At 41.9% G+C, this 27,261-nt stretch overlaps 2 protein-coding genes across 8 annotated transcripts in view; both read left to right on the forward strand.

The window, feature by feature from the left end:
• LOC139444969 (neuroglian-like) overlaps positions 1–6,644 on the forward strand; it is a 52,333-nt gene extending 45,689 nt beyond the window's left edge. For 2 of the 4 annotated variants that reach the window (XM_071226004.1, XM_071226005.1), the window contains exons 21-23: positions 2,808–2,849; positions 4,782–4,872; positions 5,177–6,644. In XM_071226004.1, coding sequence (XP_071082105.1) covers positions 2,808–2,849; positions 4,782–4,872; positions 5,177–5,423 — 380 coding nt within the window. In that variant the 3' untranslated portion in view covers positions 5,424–6,644. The remainder of the gene's footprint in view (positions 1–2,807; positions 2,850–4,781; positions 4,873–5,176) is intronic. The other 2 variants (XM_071226006.1, XM_071226007.1) reach the window with 1 other exon arrangement.
• Positions 6,645–10,136: 3,492 nt separating this feature from the next.
• LOC139444968 (neuroglian-like) overlaps positions 10,137–27,261 on the forward strand; it is a 64,108-nt gene continuing 46,983 nt past the window's right edge. For 3 of the 4 annotated variants that reach the window (XM_071226000.1, XM_071226002.1, XM_071226003.1), the window contains exon 1: positions 23,283–23,531. The gene's annotated coding sequence lies outside the window, so the exon portion shown is untranslated. Of the gene's footprint in view, positions 10,273–23,282; positions 23,532–27,261 lie in introns of those variants that run through there. The other variant, XM_071226001.1, reaches the window with a different exon arrangement.

Consider the following 27,261-nt stretch of genomic DNA (forward strand, 5'->3'; position numbering starts at 1 on the left):
TGTGAATTACAGATATTGTTACATGTAAAAATTGTAGAGTTTACGAAGAACGATAAACTTTGAACATTCAATTGAAAACTTATTATCGGAAGTAGTAACATGTATAACATTTTTTTAATAATGACAACATTGGTGTATAATAATAACTTTATTGATAATTTATAACAATAATGGCTCTAGTCGTGGCAACTTCCAAACTTTCGGGAAGTTGTGATCTATCGGACCGTCATTCAGCTAGGCGATGTTTCTGACAGATTACGATCTGAAAAATACTATCATGAAAGTGTATCCCGTGGATAAGCCGACCCCTTTCTACCGAATGTTTTTTCTGGTCCTCAAAATTCGGCTTATACGCGGTCATATACGGTACCTTGGGCATTGATGTTGTATTGGAGCACAGGTTCATTACTGTAGTCTGAAGTTCAACATCAGTTTTGCATTTATGTTTTTTCATGAGTATCTTCTGCCAGGTACCATCAACATACTGATGCCGAAATCTTATTCAACTTAACAAAATAATTCCTAGTCCAAGATGTGGTGAGCTCCCCTTGAAATTATTCAGGCATTATTTTAGGGCTGAATTGTCACTGTCCCTATGACTGCCTGTCTGTATGGATGGCCATGACTGTCTAGGCAACGGAGGTAGGGATGAGGATCCTACAGTGACTGCTGGATAGGACAAGTACTTTATATAAATGACTGTCTCAGGAAGACTCTTCACCCTGACCAGGTCTATAGTGTGCCACCCATACTGTGGATCTTCGTACCTTGTAGTTCAGTGTGGAGTGTGTAATGCTGGAACACCGATGGTTGCCATGTGTGGTGCTCCATTCACATGCACGTTCAAAGATTCAGCCAAAGGTTGCATAAGCAGTTTTGACAAACATTTTCGTGGGTTAGCATGATTATAGTATGTGCTGTATCTTCTTAATGTTTAGCATGCTGTAAATATGCCATGGTGAAAGAAGATGGGAAAGCTTTTCGATTCCGAGGACATACCTTACATTCAGCCCATCTGACATGTCTGACAAGAAGTGACTTCTTTACTGTATACAAAACATATGCAAAACTGATATTGAGCCTTTTTTTCTTAAGTGCATGCAAGAGCACTGACATTAAACAGAATCATCACATGTTTAACTAGTCTTGTGTAATATATGGATGGAAAACATTTGAGAAACTCATGAAGACATAAATATGGCAACTTTTTGATGACTGATTGCATACATGCCACTGCAATTAGTTTGACCAATTGCAGCAATGAAATGCATGTATGTGGAAATCATGTGCACAGTCCAACATCCTGTGTCTTCGTTGTGGAAACATAGCAAGACAATACACAAGTGCAGTACAGTATTGGCAGTTAATTGGTGGCATTAGGTACTGAAAATCTGTGTGACAAGCTGCAGCAGATTGTCAGAAGTTGGTCAGTGTGCTGTCATGACTGGAACCTCTGTGAAAAACTGGACGTGATGAGACATGGCCATGGACGGAAGCCCACAACAACCCCTTGTGACAATTGTCAAACAACGCGCATTATTTATGGGATCACTTTAAATCCTCTTCCCACGTGAACACCAACTTCAGAGCAAAGTGACCGCACAGTCGAATGGGTTCGAATCAGTGGTTTCACAAATTGTCATCTTGTGGTAGACGTCCGACTGACCAATGCCCATTTAGAATGGGTACGGCAGAATGGCAAACGAGATAAATATCAGTGGTGTCGTACCATCCTCAGCGATGAGTCCAGGTTCCTTCTGAACCATTCAGATGTCAGTTCCCATTTGGCAAGGAGACCATGAGCGTTGCATGCCATTTGCTATCAAACAATATGACAGGTATGGTGTGGAATCTCTGATGGCGTGGGTAGAGATCACATTTAACATCATGACTGATCTCATTCACCTTGATGGTATGGTCACTACCATGATGAAGTGTTGAGGCCAGTGTTCATGTTTCAACAGGACAGGGGGCACGGGTGGCCCAGTCATCGCGTCCCTTGGGCATGCCAGAAACCTATGATTGTGGGTTCGCCACGATTATGTTTCTAGGTTTGTCAGCACCATATCCGTGCTCGTGGGTTTCACCAAAATGGTAAATGTCGGAGACCTGCATCACTTTGGGCTTTCCTCCCACATTAAGCTGACACGCTATGATATAACTGGAATACTGTTAAGAGCAGCGTTAAACCCAACACTCACTTCAACAGGACAGCGTCTGTACTCACACTGCACGTGTCTGCAGGCATATGCTGCGGGCGAGATAAATCCAACTGGTACCCTGGCCTGCCAAAAGTCCAAACTTGAGCCCCATTGAGCGTTGGATGTTCTTGGTTGTTGGTCATCTGGATTAACTGTTCTTGAAATGGTTCCATATTCCAAGAGCTACAATCATGAACATCATAGGGAGCATGCCCAGACGGTGCCTGGTGGTCACACACGTTACTAACATTCCGTATTGACACCTCAGTACCATTGTGGTCAATGTAGTTCTCCTCGTAAACTCATTTTCTCTTCAAACTCATACGTTCTCTTATTATTTTCCATCCTTATATTTTTCAAAACAGGGATGATTCTGTTTAATTTTTAATTTGAATGGATCATGTGTAGACCATAGTGGAATCATTGCTTATCAATACACCCACAGCTGTCTTTGTGATTGTATCAACTAACAGTACTTCAGGTTCTCCAAGCAGGCCTTTCATCCACTATCACGATTCTTCCAAGAACATTATACAGTGATGTTCCAGAAATTATAATGTGATGCAAATTATCGGAATCAGAAAACTAGAAATAAATCCATTTCAGGGGTGTCGGGAAAAGATACTTCTGATTCAGAACATGAGCCATGTGAGTAGGACACTTCCATCGTGATGCTTGGTTAGGCTGAGAGACAAAATGAGGATAGGGATTTTTGTTCCAGATCATTAACATGATTAAATGATTACGGATGGACAGACATGCTAATTTTTGGGTCATTGTAAAAAATTTGAGCTGGCTAAAAAGGCAAATAAGTCAGAGGTATTTTGTATGATCAGGCATGTTGCCCGAAACACAGGCTTTTTGTTGTGGCCTGGTTCACCAGTCAGTGTTTAAAATAAGCTCCAGAACAAACGAGTTAATCATGAATTCTTGCATACTTGGGTGTATGGAATCATTATGAATTTAGTCTCATAGTCCCCTCATCTGCATGGTAATACTTGTCTGTCTAGTTGTATGTGTTCTTTCCATGTAACAACTTGCTTGGCTTTATCCATTGTCATCACTGTTTTCTCCCTCTCTGCTTTTGATGTGTTATGAACCGACAAATGATAACTATCTTAACATCGTGGTGTTACTGTGAGGATGTTGGCACCATCATTGATGCTGGACTCATCTCATGATAACACCACAGGGTAACAAATGCTCTTAATACTTGTCATTTATTGCTTCTTATGTTTGACATGCCATTACTTTGTGTTCCTCTTATGCAACCCTGACTGTTGTAGATTTAAGTTGCAGCTTTCAGTGAAACATTTTGAGAGAATAAGACTTTTTTTTGAAGTGATTACATACAAATAAATTAATGCTATATTTACCCCATTGTGAGGTATTGATCAAGTGTTTCTTCTTTGGTATGACTGTTAGAAGCACATGATTGTAATAAAATAAACTCAACATTCTTCTGATTTAACACTTGTTAGTATTCATAATTACAATTTCTCAAGGTCATTTGCATCTGTTCACTCTGGTTGGGCATTTTACTTTGGAATTCTTTTTGTGGATCATGTGAGACCAGTTTGTCGAAGGAGGAATTCTTTTTGTGGATCATGTGAGACCAGTTTGTCGAAGGAGGAATTCTTTTTGTGGATCATGTGAGACCAGTTTGTAGAAGGAGGAATTCTTTTTGTGGATCATGTGAGACCAGTTTGTCGAAGGAGGAATTATCTTCACACAATAATGTCCCTTGTGTACCTTAAGGGAGGTTAAGTGACCCTGATTCTCTTGTTGAGCTGACGTTTTTTATTCTATTTGGCATAACTATTGGCTATGACATGGCCGACTCTAGGGTGTCCAGGTTGACAGTTGACAAGGGGCAATTGTTTTCTGTGATAAAGGGTACAGTGAACAGTGTCCACTGGCACAACAACAATTATGCTACAACCATTGTATAGAAAAATTAGCCTTGTAATGGTTCAAGTGTTACGATAGTCCTAGGGCTACAATCACGTGTATGCCCAGTCTTCTGAAGGTTGTAATATTTATTGATCCAAAAGATCCTTATTTATGGTAATTTAAGCAGTGGTTGTTCATTAATTTTTTTATCCTGTTTCATTGCTGTAATTATTAAAATGCAGATTATATCTGTATTAGTCATGTTACTCAAAACAAAACATGTGCAGAGTGTACAAGTGTATCAAAATTGTCAGATATGTTGCATGATACTCCCCTGAATCATGAACTAACCACCATCTCCCCAACCTCAGTATGTCTACATATATAGCATCCTTGCCTGGTTAGCTTGAGGATGTTTTGTGAAGATTCCTGCCATGACCACCTCATAAGTAAACATTCTGATGATCTCTCTCCTCCCTTTGTAATGCTGACTCTATGTCCATCGTGACCATTGTCTATAGTATCTCAGTCTGGAAAAAGTGATAAGTATGCTGAAATAAGACATGTGATGTAGGTTAAGCAAGGACACCTTATTTGTGTGAAAATTATTATGACAGTGATGCTTCAAACAGATTTTAAAAAGTCACTCTCATGTAAGAAGATAAATTCTGATGCTTCTCTGTCCAGACACCTCCCGCATCCCAGATCGGTCCAGCGACTTCGGATCAGAGCCCCGTGGCTACAACAACGATTATTACGATGACCGTGATAACAACAGGTAGGACTGTGTTGTTATGGTAACACAATGATGCTCATTTGTGGATTTAGACTTAATTTGGATTGAGACAGGGAGTCCCAGGGCTGTGGTGGGGTGGGTGGGGTGGGGGCATCCCTGGCCACACAGTCGATGTATGTCAAGTGTGAGTATGTCAAGTCTACAGTACTTGGAATATGTTTCTGTACTTTGGAAACATATTCACATTTAGGACCCACCGTTGTCTGTTGTTGCAGCTGCTGTGACTGTGACTGCGACTGCAATGGTGACAGCGTGATGTGACATTGATTGTTATCTGTTGTTGCAGCTACTATGACTATGACCGCGATGCTGACAGCATGAGGAAGAGCCAGACATCGCTGAATGATAAACATCCGCCCAGTTACCACAGCGACAAGGGCCAGTACTACGATGACGATGACTATGCCCGCGACGCGTATGAGGACTATGACAGGAAGCCGTCACACCGAGATGAGAAGTATGACCGTGATGATCACCCAGGCAACTCACCAGGTGGGGATGGAGGGGCACGAGCCTCATCCTCTTTTGTTTGAAAACCAGGGACTCTGACTAGCAGTGATTTGCTGATAATGGTTTGAAGACATTTGTTTTATGTAAAATTTGGAGAATTTCTTTAACCCGAAACATTTGTTATTTTAATGTTATATTATGACATTATGATATTTTGATGTCAAATGTTCAGTTGAAAGGACTTTTATAATATACTTTTATACCACAATGATGCTCTGTGTGTATTTCAGCCAGATGGCATTGAACGTTCATCGTCATGTTTTGAAGATCTGTTTTAGTCACTCTGTCCCCCACTCCCCCTGTCCCCCCCTACCCCACACAGGTGGCTTGTGAGCATTGCTGCTCAGGAAGTACTTGCCAGACTGATATGTACATAAGAATCATTACTTATTCTTAGCAAAACAAATTTCTTGTTTAAGAAGAGGAAACCAATTCTTGTGATCATAAGCATGATGAATCAAGAGACCACTGCACTTAAACAATGTATATTTTATGGTGCTTCAAAGACAATTTTCAACACTATGTAAACCCTAATCTGGCTTATTCAAATTTGTTTCAACATGTTTTCTATGGTAGTGTTAGTTATGTTAGTATGTACCAGAATATTCATTATTTAGCAACTAGATGACATTCTTTTAGAAAGCCAGGCTTGAGCTTGATGTACATTTAAATGGTAGTTTGATCATAGATGCCCCAATTGACATATCAGTGAAAGTACAAATTGTCATGATGTACATAGTGCCTAATCTTTCATCAATGATGATAGTTCTAGTATTGATCATTGTCAGATTTATGAACATTATTTTACGATATATTTTAAATGTTTTATAGCGTTCCATCATTGAATTTTCTCTCATACTTATTGCCTTCATCATGTGAGCATGCCTAACATATACATATGTACAAAAGCAAAATGATATTTTGGACCTGTGGAATACATTTGGAATATTAGTTATTCTAAATTCAATTTTGAATTTGTAAGCATTGTAAGAATTGAATAATTAATTTTATTATTTTAGTATGTAACATCATGTTTTTGAGAAATGACATGTACTTACGAGTAATGCTTTGACAGTGATGAAGTTGTTTGAGGATCTCTTTAAAATTTAAGGCCAGATGTTTCTGACCATCATCATTAGAATCATTGGGATGGGTGGGCCATTTTATACTTGTAAATAGTGGACATTGTACAATTATGTTGAAGTATTTCATATCAACATTCCAGAATAAAGTTTTGTAATTAATCCCATGTTTTTGTTGTTTGTATTGAGTAAGGCTGTAAAGCAGGGGTCTCTTCACACTGATCCAGACTGAGTATGGCAGTATAGTGGGGGTCTCCTCACATTGATCCAGACTGAGTATGGCAGTATAGTGGGGGTCTCCTCACATTGATCCAGACTGAGTATGGCAGTATAGCGGGGGTCTCCTCACATTGATCCAGACTGAGTATGGCAGTATAGTGGGGGTCTCCTCACATTGATCCAGACTGAGTATGGCAGTATAGTGGGGGTCTCCTCACATTGATCCAGACTGAGTATGGCAGTATAGCGGGGGTCTCCTCACATTGATCCAGACTGAGTATGGCAGTATAGCGGGGGTCTCCTCACATTGATCCAGACTGAGTATGGCAGTATAGCGGGGGTCTCCTCACATTGATCCAGACTGAGTATGGCAGTATAGTGGGGGTCTCCTCACATTGATCCAGACTGAGTATGGCAGTATAGTGGGGGTCTCCTCACATTGATCCAGACTGAGTATGGCAGTATAGTGGGGGTCTCCTCACATTGATCCAGACTGAGTATGGCAGTATAGTGGGGGTCTCCTCACATTGATCCAGACTGAGTATGGCAGTATAGCGGGCGACTCCTTTCACTGATGCCATACTGAGTACAGCAGTAGAGTGGTGGTCTCCTCACACTGATGCCAGACTTGATATGGCAGTGAATGATGTGACAGATAGCAAGATGTCATCTGTCTTATGGAACAGTTTCATTCAGTCATAAAAAATGTCTTTGACACAACATATTGGATTAAGGTAAGGATGTTGTGGTGTGGGCCTTTTTTTGTTGCTGCATCCGGTATTCTATTTATAGCAGTGAAGGGTTTCCACTCTTAACATAAACAATAACCAATATCTAATTACGTATCACTGATGCGTATTCACATGCAGATAGATTTTGCCTACACCCTGTGAAACACGTGGTATATAAGATATTATTGTCAAGTCGATTGTTCTGATTATATTATTATATATAAGTATTGCTATATGCATAAGGAAAGGATTGTGGATATGTCTAGTATGCATGTGGCAATACATGTGGCAATGTCAAGGTTTCCCTCTGTGGTGTAAGGTTTGGTGCATCCTTCCTTGCAAGAATTAAGCTTTGACAGCCAAACTCCAGGCCACGGACATGAATATAGTATATACACTGACAATCCATTCATTGTTTCTCTGTTGTCAAGCTGATACCGGAAAAGCGTTTGCTCCGCATGCCCGTCATGCCGAAGGGTTCCATTCCCCTCATGGATACAATGGATGATGCCCATTTCTGGTGTCCCTCCGCCATGATATTGCTGGAACATTGTTAAAAGTGGTGTAAAACCTAATGCACTCACTCACTGATTGTGTACTATGATACTTTAGTCAGTCTCCCAGAGCTTAAGGACCGCCTCTGTGGTCTAGTGGTAGAGCGTCCGCCCAAACAGCCGGAGGTCCGAGATTCGATCCCCGCGTCATATCGAAAGTCGTTAAAAGATAGTACTTGTTGTTACCCTGTCTGGCGCTTGGCATTGAGCAGCCTAGACAAGTACTGATCAGCTCGGAGTCAGTATACTGTGTTTGAGTAGGGTATTCATGTTAACCTGCATCATGGTATCTCAGTGGTCAAGCACTAAGACCGGCAATAGTCTGTACCAGTACAAGCAACCACACACACGTGCATGGATGTGGCTCTATAAGTACAATAATCTTTGACGCCATGTTAAACCCCATTTCATCTCACCCATAGAAGGTGAGAAATTCACAGAAGAATTAAAATGTGAATCCAACTCAAGTCTAGAAATATTTGGCCAGACAAGATCGCCCAAGCTCTTGGAAATTAAGCATTGTTCTGGGGTCCATTTGGATTATTTATTTTGAAGATACATATTTTTAATTAAGATAACTTTTTTTCTGATACTAAATGTTATTCTAATAATACTGTAGTTGTCAGTTGTATGTGGGGACTAGCTGAAAGGTTTACTCACAGTTGCCATCCTTGACGTAATGCCACATTTACTCACTCATCCATCACTCACAGAGTCCTAGCAGAACATCAGTGTTGCACAACACTTCAACACGATTCTTCTGACGGAAATGCCCTATTTCCCTGCAGTAACTGCCAGGAATGTAGGAAGTCTCTGAATTCCTACACCAGAACCACACCAGTACGTGCTTGTTCCATCACGCCTGGTAATGAGACAGCAAGGAGGGGAGGCTCCTCCACCATCACGAACTCAAACAATAGCTGTTTAGCCGAGAAGATGAGATAGAGCGAACGTCATTAACACGAGGTTTCATATGACAATATCTGTTACTTGAACTCTTATGTTGCTGTGGAATAATTGCTGCAACTTGTACTTCGGTGGATTTGGTTTACCTCAAACATCCGTATTCAAATAAACATAGGTGTAGCCCTCTCTCGTCGACATTCAAACACTGGCACTCAGCATTTGGCGGGGTTTTCTGGTCAGAGGGTTGCAGTTTCGCAATATTGAAACTACATATATATTTCGTCAGTCTTTGAAGCCTAAAGTTTAAAGATATGTATTACCCAATACCGTACTCTATTAAAGTCCCCTTTCAATGCTGAAAATATGCTAAAAGCGGCATGCTAACTCACTCTAACGACCAACAATATCATGCGGGGCCAATTCTAACCAGGAATCCCGACGTGACCTACAAATAACCGGCTGATGTTTTATGATTATATGACGATTTGAATATGCAGGCCATTACACAAGTAAACAACACTAATTTAACACGAATATTGTATAAAGCAATTGTATGTATGTGCTCGCCTGTTTTCTCGCTCCCTCTATCTGTATATACCATAAGTCTTTATCAAGTCACGACAGAAGAACGTTGCTTATATATGAGATGATTGTAGACCATGGATTGATATGTTTAATTATTAATGCTATAGCCAACCAGGTACCTTCCACGTTGCGTTGAGTGTAAAATAATGCACTTTAAAATCCAGTTTTCATATTGCTTCAGTTTATCCTTTTCTGCCATTTCAGAAGAGTTATATTTGCACGAAGGGCCCTACTATCTGCTGTTTTCGTTCCTCCGGAACATGGATAACGTGTTATAAGCAAAGTTCCCTGTTATGTGTGATTCTTGAAAAAAAGATTCTGGCAAAATCGGGTTTCGACATTTCTCCGCATTTGTATTTCCAATTACACATCGTTTGGTGGAGGCGCGAGACCCAGGGTTCGATTCAACCTGAGTATTTTGATTCTCTTTCAAAACTGTAAATATAACAGACAGGCGTAATGTGTTCCAAAATAACCCAAACCGCGAGGGGACTAGATAAAAATGAATTTAAAGGCTTCGAGATCCGAGAATTCATGTTAGCCTTGTTTCGCAGTCGAGCGCTTCAACACACGAACGTGTCCTGCGAGGGTATCGGGTTTCCTCGGGAGTAGGGCCCAACTGTCAATGAAAGCTGAAAGTGAGCACAGCCTGGCTTGGGAGTAAGGCATTAAACAGCCCCTCTTTGGCAGCTGGGAATGAAATATACACCACACTCCTTATATAAAACATTACTTTAAAAAAGTTGAACCCAAGGAACAAGGCGATGGGAAGCTTGTGCTCGTCGACCTAGACGCGTAAGTATGGACAGTTTTGTCAGTTTTCATCACACTATGATATTGATTTGGAAAATCCTTCCAAGTTAGCAAGATTTTGTATGGCTTTGACGAGAGCCAAGCTGACCTTGGCTGTGCCAGGAGGGTCCCTGCACTGTGCCGGGATTGGTGACTCACTCCTCATATAGACACTCCGAAAATGGCCCTGTTATATAATGTTAATCAATATTTCAAACATTTTGCGAGCTAGGAAACAAATTCAGCGATTTTATTGCAGCTCCATTCCGTTCTCAATGTAGTGCAGGAGATGGTCTGTATGATATTCTAGTTATATTGCAAGGCTGACATCACTGTTACTCTGTGTAGGGCTCAGTTCGATCCCAGCAATCACTATTCCATATAGCCTTCTCTCTGGATCATTCGAAGGCCAAGTTATTTGATGTATAGATACTGTCAGCCGAGAGAGGATAGTATGAACGATTGCATTCCGAAACGATTTAATCCAGTAACTGTGCACAAGTTGCTGTATTCAAAAACCCGACGCACGCTTGAAGCGAAGTGATTTCGGAAAGAGCAGATTTGTGCAGAAGACTTCCATGTTGACTTGACCGCTCTCGGCCGGCCGATGTATGATGAAGTCTCGTGGTCTTCTGACTAAAGATAATAGCCAGGCTAGGAACCGTCTGTGTCGTCGATGTCTATGTCTATGTAGTGTTCTGTGTTGCTTGTTAACCTAATACATGTAGTTATATCTATTGTTGTTGTATCCACGTTGATGTCCAAGTACATCCTTTTCCCCATCGGTCAAACAACTCCATTACTTGGAGAATTCAATATTAACATCCCATGATCATATCCGTCTTGGGCTTTGACCGTTATAATGTTTACTAAACACACTGGCTTGCCTGGACGAGACATATAGATAGACCACCGCCACATGCACACACTGGCTTGCCTAGCCAAGACATATATATAGACCACCGCTACATGCACACACTGGCTTGCCTGGCCCAGACATATATATAGACCACCGCTACATGCACACACTGGCTTGCCTGGCCCAGACATATATATAGACCACCGCCACATGCGCACAGTGACTTGCCTGGTCAAGACATATATATAGACCCCCGCCACATGCACACACTGGCTTGCCTGGCCCAGACATATACATAGACCACCGCCACATGCACACACTGACTTGCCTGGCCCAGACATATACATAGACCACCGCCACATGCACACACTGACTTGCCTGGCCCAGACATATATATAGACCACCGCCACATGCACACACTGGCTTGCCTGGCCCAGACATATACATAGACCACCGCCACATGCACACACTGGCTTGCCTGGCCAAGACATATATATAGACCACCGCCACATGCGCACAGTGACTTGCCTGGCCCAGACATATACATAGACCACCGCCACATGCACACACTGACTTGCCTGGCCCAGACATATATATAGACCCCCGCCACATGCACACACTGGCTTGCCTGGCCCAGACATATATATAGACCACCGCTACATGCACACACTGACTTGCCTGGCCCAGACATATATATAGACCACCGGCACATGCGCACAGTGACTTGCCTGGTCAAGACATATATATAGACCCCCGCCACATGCACACACTGGCTTGCCTGGCCAAGACATATATATAGACCACCGCTACATACACACACTGACTTGCCTGGCCAAGACATATATATATATATATATATATACCACCGCTACATGCACACACTGGCTTGCCTGGCCCTGACATATATATAGACCACCGCCACATGCGCACACTGACTTGCCTGGCCCAGACATATACATAGACCACCCCAACATGCACACACTGGCTTGCCTGGCCCAGACATACATATATATAGACCACCGCTACATGCACACACTGGCTTGCCTGGCCCAGACATATATATATAGACCACCCCAACATGCACACACTGGTTTACGTTTCGGCTGACGGGCGAAGTTGCTAATATTTTAGTCAGCTGGTCTTACAACGATACTGACGGTTTTAGTCTGCATACTTCATACCTTCATCATATTGTCTGCCTGGTATTGTTTACTTATCTTAATCCTGGTGTACTGGTGTCAAGTATCCACACTGATATATACCTGGCACTGTGTTTTTTGACATCTAGTTATCAAGAGTGTAAGCTGCCGTGTACTGGAAGCCGAGTTTTGGGTTAAAGTCTTATATGCGTGCAAGGAGAGACTACGCGAACAGCTGTTACAACACAGACATCAATTTAGTCTGCAGGATACTTGTATTACAGGCTTATTTGCAGCACCAAGGACATACTAAATACATGTGGACTATGGGTGTACAACATGAGTGCTGACTATTGGTTGTTAAGCAATTTCTACAACTATAAACATCAACTAGAAATGTACCAATTATTTATTTTGTTGTCGTGGTATGGACGTGCTTTCCACTCACACAGGAGTGATCTCATGTATAGTATTTACTTCCATTCTCCACTAAGTGGTGCCAATTTCTTGTGAGATGTATTTTACAATCAATGTCGTTCAGTATTCAACTCTACAGGACAACACAGGTATTCTAGGTGAAAACATGTATGTAAAAGTGAACGAAGAATGCAAATTAAAATCTTATTTACAACTCTGAAGGTTTATGAAAGGTATTGAAAGATTTCTACAAATAGTTTTGCAAGTGAGTATTGCGACAATACCGCTAAAACTCCCAAGCTGGTGTAAATACAGTGTTGCTACCTTAAATAATTAAAAGAAAGATAATTATGCACATGTGATTAGAGGTACGAACATTCTGACATATATGAAAACACAATGCTCTCTGTAAATTCAGATGGGAGAAAAGCATTTTCAAAGTTCCAGCTTCTTTAGATTCGTGTCTTCCATTTTATCAACTGCAGGCCCTTCATTGGCACTGCTCTAATCAGTGACTAATCTGCCCTTCATTGGCCCTGCTCTAATCAGTGACTAATCTGCCCTTCATTGGCCCTGCTCTAATCAGTGACTAATCTGCCCTTCATTTGCCCTGCTCTAATCAGTGACTAATCTGCCCTTTATGGGTCCTGCTCTAATCAGTGACTAATCTGCCCTTCATTGGTCCTGCTCTAATCAGTGACTAATCAGCCCTTCATGGGTCCTGCTCTAATCAGTGACTAATCTGCCCTTCATTGGTCCTGCTCCAATCAGTGACTAATCTGCCCTTCATTGGTCCTGCTCTAATCAGTGACTAATCTGCCCTTCATGGGTCCTGCTCTAATCAGTGACTAATCTGCCATTAATGGGTCCTGCTCTAATCAGTGACTAATCTGCCATTAATGGGTCCTGCTCTAATCAGTGACTAATCTGCCCTTCATGGGTCCTGCTCTAATCAGTGACTAATCTGCCCTTCATTACTTGAAACACACAACGCTCTATACGTTATGGATATAGTGTGTATTTCAAACAATAATGGTGTAGTTATTTTCTTATATTACGATTAGGAGCAATGTTTAGTTACTTGAACCATATCACTAGCTCTCTCTGTAATCTCGCTGTATTCCGATACGAGTTTTAGCCATAATCTGCAACAAAACAAAAAGTTGATAATGCCAAAGTATTTTTTTTCAAATTACATCATTTGGGTGGACGAAAGACGTTGGACAATAAGACAATGACAGATCAAATTGACGTTGTTGTCATGCTATAAACACGACAGACGGGAACAGATACAGATCCGTTACCAGTAAAAGCAGATACGTTATCATCAAGTGTAGCGATGGGTGTCAGCTCTACAACATAATCTAGTCTGAAAGATACTGTTTACAAAGTAAACAAAGATACTTCAAGATTTACACAAGTATGAAAAGTCTCCCTTTATTTCATTATTAAGAACGACATACATGTAACACAAAACACAGATACGTCACCTTTCACACTGATCCAGCAACACCGTCGTTTACCTTGTCATTCTGTACAAGCCATGTTTGAACACAGATCTACTATGTAATCAATACATACCCTAAGCATCCTGCTATATCATGGAGTTGGCCTCAGCCATATGAAATTTTGTAGTAAATGCAAACTTACCTATTTTCAACTGAACTTGATGTCGACTTGTGTTCTGACTTTGGAAATAGAAACGAAAATGTGGTCTTCCTTATTGTTTCGGTTAGTACTGTTCACTCACTCGACGTTTTGACGCTCACTTCGCGGGAATAACCATCCCAGGGAAACTAGTAACGCGTTTATCAATCTTCTAAAGGGGTTGGGGATTGTTTTCATGCACGAAGTCGTTTTAGATCATTCAAGGTGTACACTTATATTGAAATCAATTCATAGGGCAGAAACTGCAATTAGCTTTGGTAACATATCTGTTATTTCATCTATCGTTCACACTAAATGTCTCTCTCTATTACTGGTGTCGAAAGCAAAAATAGACCGTCATGCCTTTTCAACCTCGATTAGCCTGTGTATTACATATTTCCCTTCGTTTATGGTCATAATAGAATGGCGTTACAAAACACTGGATAATCGAAGATGATGCTAGATGTTAAAAAATCCGAAATATATCAATGATCTGGTAGGTACATGCAATGCGGTATGTACACCCACACATTGGGCAATGCCGAGCAATATACACAGTATCTCATGCTTTTAGTAGTTGATTGGTTTGTTTTTTAACGCCGCACTCAGCAATATTCCAACTATATGACGGCGGTCTGTAAATAATACAGTCTGGACCAGACAATCCATTGATTAACATCATGAGCATCGATCCACGCAATTGGGATCCAAGACACGCATCAACCAAGTCAGCGAGCCTGCCCACCAGATCCCGTTAGTCGACTCTTAAGACAAGCATAGTCGCCTTTTACGGGAAGCATGGGTTGCTGAAGACCTATTCTACCCCGGAGCTTCACGGGGCGCTTGTAGCAAGAGCCGCCGAAGAGGATCAGGTGGTCAGGCTCGGTGCCTTCACTGTTTCCTGGTCATCGTTCCCTCGTAGCATTAGTCGTTTCAGTCACTGGTTTATCGAAACCCAGACTCGATACATTCCGCCATGCGAAGGATCTTGTAGTGCTTACTGTGGCATTCACCCTCTCAGTGAAGTGTATGAATCACCACTGATGCAGCAGCACATGTCGTGGTGGTATTATTTGTTCCTTGCAAGGCACGTTTCTTGGATCACAGCGTGGCACCTGTAAAGTTGATGGAAGGGAGTCCGTCCAGGGCCGTGTATTCTGTTGCACCTCTAGTGAGCCAGGATTAGTTGTCCGTGCCGCTGTTGGTGCACATCTCCTTCGCGTGGACACCAGCCTCTAATTATACATGTACTTTAGCACAGGGCCAGACTTCTGCTGGTCGTGGTCGGCATTAAGAATAGATGGGATGACGTAATATCTGGGATGATGTAATGTTTTGAGGGACTGTCAGTCACCGTGACATCAGTTTCATGGATCCCAAAATGCTTTCAGTTACTTGAGCCATATTTATTTTCTCCAGGTCCAGCTAATGGAATTGTTTCAAATATCGTATTTCCATGAGGGAGCAACCTTTTGATATTCTGATTTCGGGGGAATTTTTTGTATTTTGAGACCAGATTTTTTTTCGACAATTTACGGGGACAGTTTAATATTTTACAACCGGAACGCTTGCAACGGAAAAAATCGGTTTTTAGAGATGTTTAAACTTTTAGATAGACAAATACCCAGTCTCATGAACATATTTTCCAGAAAAAAACAGTTCTAAAATTATCTTCAGGAGATAAGTAAAAGGAGCCAGAAACTGCAAAAAATCTGGACATGCCAATATTATAGACTTGCATGGGTTGTATTGGTTACATCTGTTTCGGGGTCTTTAAGACTAACCTTAAGACTAAGGTTTCAGATTAACTTTAGTGCTGACGGCATTTTATACACAAATTGTGTATTTTGATAAATCAGAGAGCTTAAACCTGCAGAACGACTGTCGACAATTACCGTGTTTCCTCAATTAAACACTAGCAAATTTTTATACTCGGAATTCTCCCTATTGTTATCTTTGCGATTAAACGCCGGTGGTGTCTGAAAATAATACACTCCCGGGGTTTAATCGAGAAACTACGGTACACTAAACATACTCATTGAGTTTTCTGGTATAAGCACATAGGCTTGTAAAAATCGAAGTCCATGAATGAAACCTGATCTGCTATGTTGTCTCGCAAATGGAACCTGCGGGTGGAATAAAATCCTTAATTATGATAGATTGAAAGATACCGTGATACATCAAAATTAATAAACTCTCATCGTTCGAAAGGCAGCATTACCCGATAGAAATCAATTTGTGCTCAATGGAATGATTGTCTGGTAAACTCAGTTATTTTCGGTGGATATGTAATGATGACGGGAAGACTGCAAAAAATGAGATAATTGTTCTGAAATCTCGGAAGTAATACAAAAGAGATGAGTAATCCTCCACAGATAGTTATGATCGGTCCTGCATGACGAATTCCATGTGTCAATGTATATCAACATGAAATGCGGTGACTGGAAAATATATCTGTTGCTTTACATAAATACTTTGTGAACGAAATAAATTCGTGTATATAGCTCCACACAGGTTCAGTCAACCATGTACAGGACTTGCATAGCTCCACACAGGTTCAGTTAACCATGTACAGTACTTGCATAGCACCACACAGGGTCAGTCAACCATGTACATAACTTGCATAGCTCCACACAGGTTCAGTCAACCATGTACAGGACTTGCATAGCACTACACAGGGTCAGTCAACCATGTACAGTACTTGCATAGCACCACACAGGGTCAGTCAACCATGTACAGGACTTGCATAGCTCCACACAGGGTCAGTCAACCATGTACAGTACTTGCATAGCTCCACACAGGGTCAGTCAACCATGTACAGAACTTGCATAGCTCCACACAGGTTCAGTCAACCATGTACAGGACTTGCATAGCACTACACAGGGTCAGTCAACCATGTACAGTACTTGCATAGCACCACACAGGTTCAGTTAACCATGTACAGTACTTGCATAGCACCACACAGGGTCAGTCAACCATGTACATAACTTGCATAGCTCCACACAGGGTCAGTCAACCATGTACAGAACTTGCATAGCTCCACACAGGTTCAGTCAACCATGTACAGAACTTGCATAGCTCCACACAGGGTCAGTCAACCATGTACAGGACTTGCATAGCTCCACACAGGGTCAGTTAACCATGTACATAACTTGCATAGCTCCACACAGGTTCAGTCAACCATGTACATAACTTGCATAGCACCACACAGGTTCAGTTAACCATGTACAGTACTTGTATAGCACCACACAGGGTCAGTCAACCATGTACATAACTTGCATAGCTCCACACAGGGTCAGTCAACCATGTACATAACTTGCATAGCTCCACACAGGGTCAGTCAACCATGTACAGAACTTGCATAGCTCCACACAGGGTCAGTTAACCATGTACAGAACTTGCATAGCACCACACAGGTTCAGTCAACCATGTACAGAACTTGCATAGCTCCACACAGGGTCAGTCAACCATGTACAGAACTTGCATAGCACCACACAGGGTCAGTCAACCATGTACAGAACTTGCATAGCTCCACAAAGGGTCAGTTAACCATGTACAGAACTTGCATAGCACCACACAGGTTCAGTCAACCATGTACAGGACTTGCATAGCACTACACAGGGTCAGTCAACCATGTACAGTACTTGCATAGCACCACACAGGGTCAGTCAACCATGTACAGGACTTGCATAGCTCCACACAGGGTCAGTCAACCATGTACAGTACTTGCATAGCACCACACAGGGTCAGTCAACCATGTGCATTACTTGCATAGCACCACACAGAGTCAGTCAACCATGTACATGACTTGCATAGCTCCACACAGGTTCAGTCAACCATGTACATAACTTGCATAGCTCCACACAGGGTCAGTTAACCATGTACAGAACTTGCATAGCACCACACAGGGTCAGTCAACCATGTACAGAACTTGCATAGCACCACACAGGGTCAGTCAACCATGTACAGAACTTGCATAGCTCTAGGCAGGGTCAGTCAACCATGTACTAAGCTTCTATAGATCTACACAGGGTCAGTCAACCATGACCAGAGCTTGTATAGATCCACGCAGGGTCAGTATACTTTGTACAGAGCTTGCATAGATCCACATAAGGTCAGTTAACCATGTACAGAGCTTGTATAGCTCCACTCAGGGTCAGTCAACCATGACCAGAGCTTGTAGACATCCACACAGGGTCAGTATACCTTGTACATAGCTTCCATAGATCCACATAAGGTCAGTCAACTATGTACAGAACTTGTATACACCCACATTGGGTCAGTCAATGACCATGTACAGAGCTTGTATAGATCCAAACAGGGTCAGTCAACCATGTACAGAGCTTGTATACACCCACACTGGGTCGGTCAACCATGTACAGAGGTTGTATACACCAACACAGGGTCAGTCAACCATGTACAGAGCTTGTATACACCCACACAGGGTCAGTCAACCATGTACAGAGCTTGTATACACTCACACTGGGTCGGTCAACCATGTACAGACCTTACGTAGCTCCACACAGGGTCAGTTAACTGTGTACATAACTGATATAGTTGGTTTACAGACCCTGTGTAGAGCTATACAGGTTCTGTTCTTGGTAACGGCCTGAACATCATGTGACGAGTCTGTCCCCCGGAATGTACTATGCACTGGGATCGCACTGACGCTTCAGCGCGTACATCACAGAGATCTTAGAGATGTGTTTCGCACATTACTGAGATATTACCGCGATGATGTAGGTTCGAACGAACTGCGCGGCGTCAAACAAGACGCACTCCTGCTGATGACGCCACCACAGGCATGTAACTTTATCACCCCTCTCGCTTGGGTGCACAGGCGGTAACACCTCCCGCAGCCGCAGCCCCCACCCCTCATTTCTGGGCTAAAATGGCTTCCTCGAGAACGATAAAACTAATTTTACGTACTTGTCACATCGACGTCTGCTGTGAAAACAGCGGACATTTCAGCAGCTTCGTGGCATGTTTATAGTTTTTTCTCGGAAATCTTCCAGCGCCACGCTGTGTGTCGACGATTCGGACAGGGAACGAGTGTTCATTTCGTCCCTACAATATTCTAATGTTTCCCCTACTCTACATGTAAATAGAGTATGAAACAGTATCCAATGTACATGCTCCGGGTTGTTTTTCAACCACCCTGCTACTGCACGGTTTATCTTCGAAAGAGCGCTTTATCTCAATACACTACCCGTTCTTCATCCAACATCTCATCTTTCTTCCTATGTCACTGTCAGCTTTCGTCGTATCACTATATCTATACTTTAGAAATAAAACTATTTACAAGTCTCCACGTGACGACACGGTAATTAATTAAACCGAAATCTATCGGGCACAAACTTAAGTGCTTTATGAAGCCAAACACCAATATTTGAATGAAATGTAGCTATATGTTCCCGAATTAATTTATTTTAAATCGCCTTTCGTTTTAAGAGAATAACCCAGGTCATACAGCAAGTAAAACCACATGCATCATCCAATGTGTCTGAAAAACGTGGTTATGAAAGACCATTTCCAGTAATTTGTGGCATTCTGTGGCCCCCTACTGATGTTGAATTCACACACTGATTAGTAGTTAATTACATAGCAATTATCTTCAAGTGGTGCAGTTAGTGACGTTGGTCCCGTTGTATTTGTTTGATTGGAATGCGTGTTGACTTGGGCATGACGTTCTGAACATGGCGACAAGGGTAACCAAACCCTTTGCCAGCTTAGTCTAAATGAATAGAATCATTTCGTTGAATGTTTTACAAGGCGTTTTTTTATTTTTTTCATATGAAACGTTAGCACATGTCTGGTGATAAATGATCAGCGGCATCATGGCTCGTACCCCGCTACTTGAAGTATTTCACCCCCACCCTCATCGCTGTATATTTTTTTAAAAAGGCCCCTCGAATTCGGTGTACTTTGAACTTTATTCAGATATGAAACACATATCTGTGACTTAAACTTCTTTAGAGCACAAAACACGTGTGGTTTCAATCAATTGTCTGCTAATCAACCCCATCTACTGTATGTTACTCCTTGTTTGTTGTTTAACGAGACCAGGTAATCCAGTGATTGATATAATGAGCAACGATCCACGTAATTGGGATACGATGACATCCATCAAACAAGTCGGCGAGCCTGCCCAACCGATCCCGCCAGTGGCCTCTTACGACAAGCATGGGTTGCTGAAGACCTATTCTAACCCGGATCTTCACGGGTGTGTATATTACTGGCGAAATTAGCCTTCAAGCCCACATTCCAAGGACAGTATTGCTATCTCCTGGTGACAAGGTAAATGAAGGGTTTGCCAAGGGGAGGTTTGTGGAGACACATGTAAATGGCCTGTGTGGGCTGGTTTCAGTATTACAGGTGTTATCCAATACACTAACATTAGTCTATGAAAACATGTCTTTAAATTAATTTAATTTTATTTTCAAAATAATCTTTCCTACTCTGCTGTTTTCATGTTTTCTGATATGGACTCAGGGAACCTAGACTTGGTTTAGTTTGATCTAGACTTGCATATTTATTCCGGGGACAGTCATGGCTCAGGGCTAGTTTTCCAACAACGAGGTAGCATCTAAGTTACAGCCAAAATTCCATTTGAGGAAACCTGATATTGTGAGTGTTACTCACATCCACTGGTGCTGATGTGTAGATTATTTCTTCACCAACCGTGTATGATTAAGTTGTCATATGATGGACAATAAAATTACCTCAAATCAAAACAGCTATATTTGTGACCTCTAGTCTAATAACCTACGGTGGCCCATAAGGGACATGGCGTCTGTTTTTCCATATTTTAATATTTCACTTACTTTTATCGTTACCTTTTGCAAATTAACACGTTTTGTCTTACAAATATGTGATAAATCATGTGTAAAGAAGATATTGAATCGCTGAAAAGTGAAACGAAAATGTCAAAAACTAAAACGAAAATGTCAAAAAACAAAAACGAAAATGTCAAAAACTAAAATGAAAATACAGAAAACTATTTCCACCGCGGTGATAATATTACCACCGCGGTGATAATATTTCTACCGCGGTGAAAACTATTTCTACCGTGGTGATAATATTTCTACCGCGGTGTTAATATTTCTACCGCGGTGAAAACTATTTACACCGCGGTGATAATATTTCTACCGCGGTGAAAACTATTTACACCGCGGTGGAAATAGTTTTCTGTATTTTCATTTTGGTTTTTGACATTTTCGCTTTTGTTTTTGACATTTTCGTTTTGGTTTTTGACATTTCCATTTTAGTTTTTGACATTTTCGCTTCACATTTCAGCGACTCAATAGCTACTTGAAAGTACATTTTCCATGTTTTCAGTTGTATTTATACATGATTTATCACATATTTGTATGACAAATCGTGTTAATTTGCAAAAGGTTACGATAACAGTACGTGAAATATCAAAATATGGATAAACAGACTCCGTGTCCCTTATGGGCCACCGTAATAACCGGATGTTCCCAAAACCCGCATGTCACATTTAAAGCAGACGATAGTTGGAAGCGATGCTGAGTCCTCGACAACATGCTGAAACACGCGGTCAGTTATACATCATGTCCTGTGTCTCTCTATGGCTGGAACATAATACATAGGGGGCGCTATTTATCAGGACCCGCCATTGGTTTACCTCAAATGCCATAGTTGCTTTGATTGCATGTACAGCTAGGAGCCGTTAAGGGCAGAATAAAATGTGAAGTCGTATTGATAAGGGTGTCACCTCGAAGGTAGTCTGTCGCACAGTTCCTGAACCATAGTATTTTCCCTTTTGCCCAGCTCTTACTGTGATGATATAGGCCTGAACAGAGACCATATACCGATATATGGTCTCTGCCCTAAAAATGAAGCAAGTCTAGATTTTCCTCACATTCATGAATCTTCCGTCTCACCGAGTCTCCTTTTCAATTTAAAGGGAGTTGTTTGTTTCTATCAAGCGTTAGTCTACCGAAGAGGTTCATTAGCCCAGTTAACAAAATACCCTTCATGTTGAAGAAGGCAGGGGACACGGAATGTTTTGGAAGGTGCTATGGATTTTTAAAGTCGTTAATCTCGGTTTATGGTATTCGCCCATTTGCCAGATGTTTTCAACAGCTTGGATTTCACTCGGGTATCACTGCAGACATGCCTGAAGTCGCAGCGCATGCGCCGGTACATGTCTGGCGACTCCCAGCACTCGCAACACGTACGTGGCTTTTTTTGCTTTACCGGAAAATTATGCAAACGTGGTGAAACGCCACATCATGACAGCAGACAGCTCTTCGCGTGTCTATATTGCTAATGTGTCTGATCTGATCGTCTGCTCAGGCTTGAAACAAAGGAGGAGAGGGATGAGGCGTGCCATCAAACATTATTTCCGTTAATGTCTGAAGACTCTTGTGCTCATGCCGCAACTCCCTTATTTCTCAGAAATTGCAAAGCCTACTTGTCAGCCATTAGGGCTATTGTTAGTGGCAGACATTGACTTAGTAACACAATTCTCGCTGACAGTTGGAGATGTTTGGTGCCTAAACTCGGAAGAGGCAGAGAAAAACGCGCCATTAATTAGGGAATGGTTAAAACAGCAGTGAAAGCCGACTCAGGCAAATTAAAAGATGACAGGAGTATTTCATAGATCAGGATATCACGTATCAACTGGCAGATGTTGGCTTCTGTATGACTGACGTCTGAGTGCTTAAGAAACAAGTCGAAATTCTTCGTGCACCCAGAGACCATATAATAGATATATAATATTATAATAAACTATTATATGGTCTCTGGTGCACCTTACCTCATCCACATACATACTGCACAATTAACCACAAGAACAAATTCTTGTTCGAAATTCACAAAATCAATCCCAATTTATAAGAATATACATTTGATTAATTTGAATAATATATCTGTGATTGTATGATTGGAGTGTGTTATTGATTGGCGCCGGGCCTTGAGAGTAGGTTATGCTGTGCTAGGCATGGGAGGAGGGATGTACCCACGTAGCTTCTCAATAAGTGTGGCGTACACTTGACTGGGGCATTTGCCAGGCCAGCGTCTAACTACAGCGGAGCGAGAGGAACTATCTGATGTCTCTATTTGACTTATGTTTTGGACATACTGGAGTACTTATTCCTAAGAATCCACTGACGCCGAACACTTGTTGACCCCGCTGTCAGATTGAGATATATGGAACTATCTGCTTGCTGAGGGTAAGTGCTGGTCCTCTCTGTCACTATGAGTTTCAGCGGCGTCATCTAGAGGAGCCGCTATGTAAGTACGTGCATGTACTATGTATGTCATCAGACTTAACCACTGTAGGACGCCTTGTGCGAATGGGATTTTTATCATGAAAGGCTATTAAACACTAATATGTAAGTCACGCTTAAAATAGGTTATGAAACGCTAATCCGAGTCGGTAGACTAGTTAAACTTGGGGTTACGAAGATCGATGCTGATGTTGGTACCGGCGGACTATAGACCATGTTGCTTGTGCCGTGTTGTCATCGTGTCAAGGAGTGGTGTATCATACAGAGTGTTTACACAGTGTAGGGTGTGCTGGTAGCCTTTCTCACAGTCCCTCACCCATAGTATTTTCCCTTTCGCCCAGCCCTTTCGTTTTGTCATACAAAAGTCCAAATGAAGCAAGTCTAGTTTTTCCTCAAATTTCAAATCTCCCATCTCACTGGGGCTCCTTATCAATTTAAATGGAGTTTTTTGTTTTTATCAAACTTATATGTTTTCAGAGTGGTAGGGTCGTGTGTCAATATTAGTGTCCTACTGCGATTGGTTTAGCCCATTTCTTGTGCTATTTCTGGTGGAATATTGCTAAAAGTGGTGTAAAACCACACTCACTCATTCACTCACTCACCCAATAGTGACTGACAGTGAAGGTCGCTGTAGGTTCCTCCAGCTCTGTTCTGTGTGCCCTACATGAGCACAGCTGGTGCATCTCAAGTCCATGATGTAACCTAGCTTTGTTTTATATCCGGTTCCCTCAATACTATGCGGTTGGTGTATTGTCGGCTCCGTCTGTCGGCTGTAGTTGGTGTATTGTCGGCCCCGTCTGTCGGCTGTAGTTGGTGTATTGTCGGCCCCGTCTGTCGGCTGTAGTTGGTGTATTGTCGGCCCCGTCTGTCGGCTGTAGTTGGTGTATTGTCGGCCCCGTCTGTCGGCTGTAGTTGGTGTATTGTCGGCCCCGTCTGTCGGCTGTAGTTGGTGTATTGTCGGCCCCGTCTGTCGGCTGTAGTTGGTGTATTGTCGGCCCCGTCTGTCGGCTGTAGTTGGTGTATTGTCGGCCCCGTCTGTCAGCTGCAGTTGGTGTATTGTCAGCCACGTCTATCAGCAGATGTTATTCCGTCAATGGAGTGGCTAAACAGCATCTGATGATTGTTTCTGCAATTATCAATGGGCATCATATACTATTGATTTTGCCGATTGTTGACTTCTAAATATGAAGAGCACGAATTGGCCCTTCAGTATGAGGCATAGGAAATAGGCCACCTTGCTGTTTAACGACATCACGAAACACTCCTAGCCTGGTGGAGCTTGATGTGAATAGTGTCTCTGGTAGTGAACCTGAGCGCCCCCGTGCACGTGCAGCTATTACCACTCGACCACAACCAACCTCGTGTGCTGCAACCGCAATGTTGACTTCTGACAGAGTTCAATGTTGATATCATTTCAGAACCGACATCATCAAGTATAATACCCTACCAACGAAATGTTTCCTTTCTTTAGCTGAATGTACAGTACATATATATCCTCTGTCATTATCTGGCGTCGTATAACACATTTTTCTGTTAAACAAACACTTACTGACACCGACAAATAAACCTGGCTGGAACCTTACCCCAGCGACTGTCCCCCAGATTATCCTCAGACTATCCCTCAGACTCGGGCCTAACCCCCAGGGAAGTCAGCTGTCCTGGATGTGAACCAAGCTATCTACCACTGATGCCATGCTGGTACTCTATGCTTGATGCTGCTGTATCTTGTTTCCAATCCGATCTCCTGGAGTCAAAAGTTGATGGAAAGACCATGACCCGACCAAACTGCTGGTCAAACAGCCGCTAAGGGAAAATATTGACGGTAATAAACACTTGCTCAGCATGGAACCGCTATGGCTATTAAAGTTACTGAAACAATATATATTCTATCTTAATCCCAATCTGCACCCTGGAGGCTTCGTGTTCCATGTCTCCTGGTGTACACTGACCCCCAGACCTGTTAATCTCTAGACACTGCGAATTTAGTCCTGTACCATGACTGTGGAATATATTTATTTTATGAAAAAACAACAATCTAGAAACGTATACAAAAGCAAGTCAAGCCAGCTCTTGATAGCTCTATTCCATATGAAATCAGCATAGGGACAATTATTTTTTTTTAATTTTAGAGTAAAGAAGGGTCTTTTGTAGACTAAATGTTAGTCTACTGGGAAGTGTGTTGAGTGGGATACAGGAGACAATCCAACATGGCTCATATGGTCAAGCACAGTCTGTGGCACTAGACCCGTGAAGATTCCGGGGTAGAATAGGTCTTCAGCAAACCATACTTGCCGTAAAAGGCGACTATGCTTGTCGTAAAAGGCGACTAACGGGATCGGGTGGTCAGGCTCACTGACTTGGTTGATATATGTCATCGATCGCAATTGCGTGGATCGATGCTCATGATGTCAATCACTGGATTGTCTGGTCCAGACTCGATTATTTTACAGACCGCCGTCATATAGCTGGAATATTGCTGAGTGCGGCGTTAAACAACAAACAAACAAAATCTGTGGCAGCAACAGTACATTTTCGTTTAGACTGTCACCACTTCGAAATCCCCTTTTAAAAAGCACATATGAATAGTTCTATTGCGTATATATTACTAGTATTTATCCACAAACATTAAATACTTAAAATCATAATGTCACCCTCCCCCACCCTCCCCCACCCTCCTCCACACACACACACACACACACACACACACACACACACACACACACACACACACTTTAAACAGTCCTGGGTCCGCCCCGTGCTATTACCAGTAGCAGTGATATAAGGTCATGGTGTGCCTGTTCCACAGACATGGACGCCCCATGTAAACCACGTGTTAACCCAGGTTCAGGTGAAACTAAACATTGACTACTTATTTGCAAAATAAGAAACACTGTTTCTAGAAACAGGAACACTTCTTTCACTCTCATTCAACTAACGCCTCGAGTAACAAGTAATTAATGTGGAAATCGCAATGAACACTACATCTTCGCGAGGCAAGGGAATTAACTGACTGTAAATGTCCAGTTTCTACCTTTGACGAACAAGGCTCAGACTAACATCTAATCTCTGAAATGATCATATCTTACAGAAAAAAGAATTATCTCAATAACAATATAATAAAAAGGAGACCCGGGACTCTCTTCATTTTCAGATACTTCAGTAATCTAAACTTGCCAAACATTATAGACTAGCATGGGCTGTATTGGATATAAAGCGTTCGGTTCCAAATTAAAATAAGAGGTATTTACTCAACAGTGGGACTACATCAAATTTCAAAACTCAGTAGGTTTATCTCCTAAATGACAGAACCAAATAATGAAATGAAATTACCACATGCGGCTAACGAGTTCAGATAGTGAATTACCTTTGACTTGAATTCATGATAGCTATCTGGTTGAGTGCCTCTAAACTCTCTGATGATGAAACTGTAAAAAAGATATTGATATCGTGTAAAAATCCCAAAATTCAATTCAAAAGACAATTTTGTTTTACCACTCTGACATATGATAATAAACACCTCTTTTTTGGACTTCACGTACCTTTTATCAAAATCTACACGCGAAGAAAAATGTGTGTAAGGGTTCCAGTCGTATTCATTTTCAATATGTTTTTTCAGTAATGAGATGCAGAAAGATCCCTTTAAAAGTGAATTGCGCGCTTGCTGAATTCTGAT

This window comes from Haliotis cracherodii, unplaced genomic scaffold, assembly GCF_022045235.1.
Source record: "Haliotis cracherodii isolate W230 unplaced genomic scaffold, xgHalCrac1.p SCAF_6, whole genome shotgun sequence".
Classification (NCBI taxonomy): domain Eukaryota; kingdom Metazoa; phylum Mollusca; class Gastropoda; order Lepetellida; family Haliotidae; genus Haliotis; species Haliotis cracherodii.